A 6,000-nucleotide genomic window follows, 5' to 3' on the forward strand; every position below is an offset into this window, starting at 1 on the left:
CCTCACCAGCCCCATTATATTAAAATCATACTACTGTTTTTTTTCAGCCCCTTCTATCCCCCCTGTTCTTTACAGTCCCTCCCCCCCTGTTCTTAACAGCTCCCCCCGTTTTTTGCAGCCCTCTTATAGCAATATACTTACATTACAGCTTCTCAGCTTGTATTGTTTCTCATCCTTCTTCTTCTTGTTATGTCTTCTTCTTGCTCTGCAATCTTCTTGCTCAGTCTGCTCATTGCTCTGTTGTCGTCTTCTTCTTCTGTCTGTCTGTCTTCTTCCTGCTTCTTTTCTCCATGCAGGCTCTTCTATGCAGCGTCCTGACGTCTTATGTGCACGTCAGTTACACTGCAGGGTGCAGGATGCAGGGAGCCGGCCGGCGTTCTCATTCTGCTAGCTCCCTGTCACTCAAAAATGACAGTCCTGCGGTAAGTGCATTGAGACCATCTGGGGACTGTATATAGCGGGTGGGTGTTTCACCCCACACCGCCCTCCTTATGGCTCTGCCAGTTTGGGTAGTGTATTTTGCGTGAAATCGTTCTGCCCGTGCCCAGGAAAGTGGCTGCATGCATCTGCGCCTATGCAGGTTTGCATGATTCAATCACATACTCCCATTTGGAGAGGTGGTAAAGGGGAGAGGAGGGAAGGGAAGAAAAAAAGGTGCATTCTAATGAAGGGCACAGAGAGACTGAGATGCATATATTCTTGTCCAAGCCGTATTATTTGCATGTGGTCAAGGGCAGGTGCATATAGTGGATGGTGATGACAGTTGCCATTCAATAGTAAACCGCTTGTGATTGTCTGTTTGTGAATGCTCTGCTGATACTCATAGGTGCTTTCTTCTTTGCACATGCATTTATTATGCTTTTGTATGTGTGTTTAAGCAATTTCTGTTCACAGACGTTGAGGATTGAGGTTTTGTTGATGCCTAATAGTGAATACATAATTTTCAAAGAAAATAAATGGTTATAAACATGGGCGTAAGTGTATGTGACTTATATCTGGCATAAACTGGGCGCATATGCTCAGTGTCAGACTGGGGCATGAAGTGCCCACCGGGGGGCTGCAACGCTAGGGGCCCGCCAGCCATCATAGAGGCGAAACCAGACACTAGAGGGGGAGTGGTCAGCCCACGAAGGACAGCTAGCACCATAGTGTAGTATATAAAGAATGCAGTGTGTGTATAAAGCGTACACAGTTTTGACCTGCCCCTTAGATTTTGCAGAATAGTCACCAAAAATCGGGATTGTCCCACTAGATCAGGCTTGGCTAACCTGTGGCACTCCAGGTGTTGTGAAACTACAAGCCCCAGCATGCTTTGCCAATATATAGCAGCTTATTGCTGGAAGGGTATGCTGGGACTTGTAGTTTCACAACACCTGGAGTGCCACAGCTTACCTAGACTCAGAACATTTGACAGACTGTCCTACCTGTTTTTGTCACGTTTACCACCTGTGGCTGCTGGTTTCTTTTGTTATTATTATTATTTATTTGTTAGGCGCCACAAGGTATCTGCAGCGCCGCACACAGTACTAACAGTAGACTATACAAGGTGAAACCATACAGAACAATGAACAAAAAGTACCAATACTTCAGAAACTCCGGCTAGTCATATGCAGTAAAGACGGAGCGGAAGAACAGGTATGGAGACAGGAGGGGAGGGGGCCCTGCTCATACGAGCTTACATCCTAAAGGAGGGTAAACAGACCAGGCACAAGAGGAGCCAGTTGAGGCAAGAGGAGAGAAGGGAGGACGAGCAAAGGGAGGAGATGGGGGTTAAGTAGATGGTTGTTGCGGCTTGTCTGGATCCTGGAATGCTGGGGGCCCTATTCGGAAAAAATAATGGGTACATTTAGAAAATTGCAACCAGCTCCGGCATTAAATCAATAGGACCCATAATTAATACTTAGCCACCACCCACCACACACATATTACACTGCCACAAGCCCGCTGTGCCATCACACACACTACTGTGCCCCTTAATCACCATGCTGTGCCTCCTTATGATCACACTGTGCCCACCATGCTGCTTTTGCTTCCCCCTTCTCCTGACCCCCTTTCATCCCCCTGTGCCATGCTGCTTTGGCCCCCCTTCACACTCTACTATGCTGCTTTGTCTCCCCTTCAAACACTGCCATGCTGACCTGGCCCCCCATCACAGTCTGCCATGCTGACCTGGCCCCCCTTTACACACTGCCATGCTGACCTGGCCCCCCTTCACACTCTGCCATGCTGACCTGGCCCCCCTTCACACACTGCCATGCTGACCTGGCCCTCCTTTACACACTGCCATGCTGACCTGGCTCCCCTTCACACTCTGCCATGCTGACCTGGCCCCCCTTCACACACTGCCATGCTGACCTGGCTCCCCTTCACACTCTGCCATGCTGACCTGGCCCCCCTTCACACACTGCCATGCTGACCTGGCTCTCCTTTACACACTGCCATGCTGAACTGGCTCCCCTTCACACTCTGCCATGCTGACCTGGCCCCCCTTCACACTCTGCCATGCTGACCTGGCCCCCCTTCACACACTGCCATGCTGACCTGGCCCTCCTTTACACACTGCCATGCTGACCTGGCTCCCCTTCACACTCTGCCATGCTGACCTGGCCCCCCTTCACACACTGCCATGCTGACCTGGCCCCCCTTCACACACTGCCATGCTGACTTGGCCCCACTTCACACACTGCCATGCTGACCTGGCCCCCCTTCACACTCTGCCATGCTGACCTGGCCCTCCTTCACACACTGCCATGCTGACCTGGCTCTCCTTTACACACTGCCATGCTGAACTGGCTCCCCTTCACACTCTGCCATGCTGACCTGGCCCCCCTTCACACACTGCCATGCTGACCTGGCCCCCCTTCACACACTGCCATGCTGACTTGGCCCCACTTCACACACTGCCATGCTGCCTCGGCCCCTTATCCCGCTTTCATCCCTCTCAACATTTCCCTCATTCTTCTCTGCGCTGCTCATTGATCTGTAAAAAAATGCTGCTGTATTATTTGGAAGGACATTAACAAGTTTCATTATAAGGTGCCATTTAGATGGGGTCTGCAGTATGTTTGTATGGATCCCCATTTCTCTCAGGGCTTCTCTGCTCTTTTCTGTTAAAAAAAAAAAAAAAAAAGACAGGCTGACTGGCTTGGGAGAGGACTCACTTACCTGTCTCCTCTGTCTGTGAAAAGCTCCGGCATCCTGCTCCTCTGAGCGGCCGTGGCTAGTGATGATAACAGGAAGGCAGCAGGAACTCCTCCTCCCCTGCTGAAAGTGAAAAACACACTACCGCGCAGGTGCAGAGAGCTGTGTCTGGGCTCTCTGCACCTGCGCGGTATTGTGTTTGTTACCGAAGTGTTGCCGCCACCGCCATCACAAGTCAGGTCTTACCCATAAGCTCCACCCTAACAGCGGAGGGGGCGGAGCTTCAACACGGTCGGGCCTACCGGTGAATAGCCCGGCAGGCCAGTCCGAGGCTGCATATGCTACTAGTGCAGACTTGCACGTATCTTGCAATAGTTGTAGCTTTGCATATACTTGTAATTGCATCTTTAGTAGTGAACACAATTTGCAGCTGTGATTTGGGGCACAGTTGCTACTAACTCTCCAAAATGTCTTTTTCTGTTCCATGCATAGTGGTAAACAGCTTATATAGCTATAAACCCACTTAAGACAAATGAGAACATAATTATTTACAGTTAATTTATATGTACACATGCTATTTGTAATCATGAGTGTAAGTGTCCATACTATGCCTGCACAACCAAGGTAAACAGAATAGTAGCCAAATTAATTTTAAATCCTATGGTTGACTTCACCGATTACATCTTATTAGTTTTATTTTGATCTGCAAAATGTATTGTTTTAAAATATGCAATAATATGTGTATGTAGGAACAGCATCATTAATAACTGACACAGGAGTAATGTCATTTCTTGAGATGTTATGCTAACACTGAATATACAACATTATTCTCTTTAGGATGTGTGTGTGAAAGCTTATTTGGCTCTGCGACATCATACAAATCTTATGATCATCCTGTTCTCTATGATGCTAATGACCGGCATGCCACAGCTTACTAGCAAAGAGGACATTGAATATATTCGGGATTCACTGACTGTTGGGAGAAATGAAGACAGCGCTAAAAAGCATTTCTTAGACCAAATTGAGGTTTGCAGGGATAAAGGATGGACTGTGCAGTTCAACTGGTTCCTTCACCTTGTACTAGGCATTAAACAAGGGGTTGAGAAGCATTCTGCCTAAGTCAGATATGGATATGTTCTAGTACAAATGTATAATCAGTTGAAAGATCACCGAAAAGGGAGTTATGAAGAATGGGAGATATTATTGAACATTCATGAATTCCAGAAAATAAGTGCACTAATAACCCTTTCTTGGATTAACCTTGACATTTATTTGTAAGTTCTTTATGTGCGAGTATGAAGGAGTTGTAGGATAAGTATGACTAACCTTTCTAGCACTTTTCAACGGACCTCACTGTTCCCTGTAGGCTGAAAAATATCAAAATTATCATAAAACATGTTAGAAAAAATATCCTGGTTGGTAGATCATAATGATATTACAAGTGACATAGGATTTCACTGACCATGTAAGGGCACAAGATTGCAAGTCGTTGTGCACAGACATTATATCCTTGTAACTAAACAGTGCTGGAAACATCACACTGTATAAGAATACATTATATTTTTAAAATCTTTAAAATCATAAATCAATTAAATATCTGACTATAATGTAGAATGTGAAAGAAAATCAACAGTAATTTGTATGAGGCGAATGTGGAGGTTGGAGTGTGGAAAGTCTGTGTATTTATGTACTCATTGTTTTTATTTGTGTTTGCCAAAAGCAAAAGGCACCTTATGTGCATACCATGTAGTTAATAAAAAGCTTTGCCAACTTGTGTCACATGTCTTATTTTTAAAGGGTTTCATGGTGAAATTCTCAATGTTAATGAAGTCTGTTACTTTAAGAACCGAGTGTACTGTTGGTAGAGGAGGAAAACTGGAAGTGAAAAGGAAAAGAGAAAGTTGTGTTGTTCTTTGTAAAATAAAGTCTTTTGTCTCTCAACAAGTACAATTCAACGAAATGCACAAAGGCCAATGAAGACAAAATACACCTATATATGAGGAGCATTCCAACAGCTATACAGTGAATTGATTAACCACCTCTTGACTAGGACTGTAATATATATGTATAGTGTCATTCCCCTTTTTTTTTTTGTACCCCCAATTTTCAATGTGCTGCTTTTTGTTTAGAGACTGGAGTATATTACTGTGATGGATTGCACCTGAATGAGGAGGGGGCTGCAGTGCTAGGGGAGAGGATGGTTAGAAGGTTGGAGGAGATTTTAAACTAGGCTCCGGGGGGGAGGGGCAAGCAAGTATTTATGGGATAGACATTGAGAGTAGTAAGGAGGAATTTAACAAGAGTAAAGGGGGTGGAGAGGGGGGAAAGGGAAGCATAGCCGATAAGGAGCGGCCCTTTTTAAAGCAAAAAGAAATACCTAAGGGAGGCAATAGACTTAAGTGTATGCTTGCAAATGCAAGAAGCCTGACAAGTAAAATGGGGGAGTTAGAACTAGTAGCAATGAATGAGCAGTATGATATTATAGGTATTACTGAGACCTGGTGGGATGATACACATGACTGGGCAGTCAACTTGGAAGGCTATTCTCTCTTCAGCAGGGATAGGGTAAATAAAAGGGGAGGAGGAGTATGTCTTTATATTAAGCCAGAATTAAAACCAAGTATTCAGGAAGTTATATACGAGAATATTGGTGATAATATAGAGGCATTGTGGGTGGAAATATCCAGCGGAGGAAAAAGTTCAGAGAAGTTTCTGATAGGGATATGCTATAAACCGCCAGATATTAGTACGATTGAGGAAGCCCAACTTCTACAGCAAATTGAAAAGGCTACACAACTAGGTCAAATTTTAATTATGGGGGATTTTAATTATCCGGACATTGATTGGAGTACTGAGACC

At 45.1% G+C, this 6,000-nt stretch overlaps 1 protein-coding gene across 2 annotated transcripts in view; it reads left to right on the top strand.

Moving 5' to 3' along the window:
* Nucleotides 1-4,911, top strand: part of PIK3CG (phosphatidylinositol-4,5-bisphosphate 3-kinase catalytic subunit gamma) — a 52,283-nt gene extending 47,372 nt beyond the window's left edge. For both annotated transcript variants that reach the window (XM_075208795.1, XM_075208796.1), the window contains exon 11: nucleotides 3,979-4,911. In XM_075208795.1, coding sequence (XP_075064896.1) covers nucleotides 3,979-4,260 — 282 coding nt within the window. In that variant the 3' untranslated portion in view covers nucleotides 4,261-4,911. The remainder of the gene's footprint in view (nucleotides 1-3,978) is intronic.
* The last annotated feature ends 1,089 nt before the right edge of the window (nucleotides 4,912-6,000 follow it).

Source organism: Mixophyes fleayi, chromosome 4 (assembly GCF_038048845.1).
Source record: "Mixophyes fleayi isolate aMixFle1 chromosome 4, aMixFle1.hap1, whole genome shotgun sequence".
Lineage (NCBI taxonomy): Eukaryota > Metazoa > Chordata > Amphibia > Anura > Limnodynastidae > Mixophyes > Mixophyes fleayi.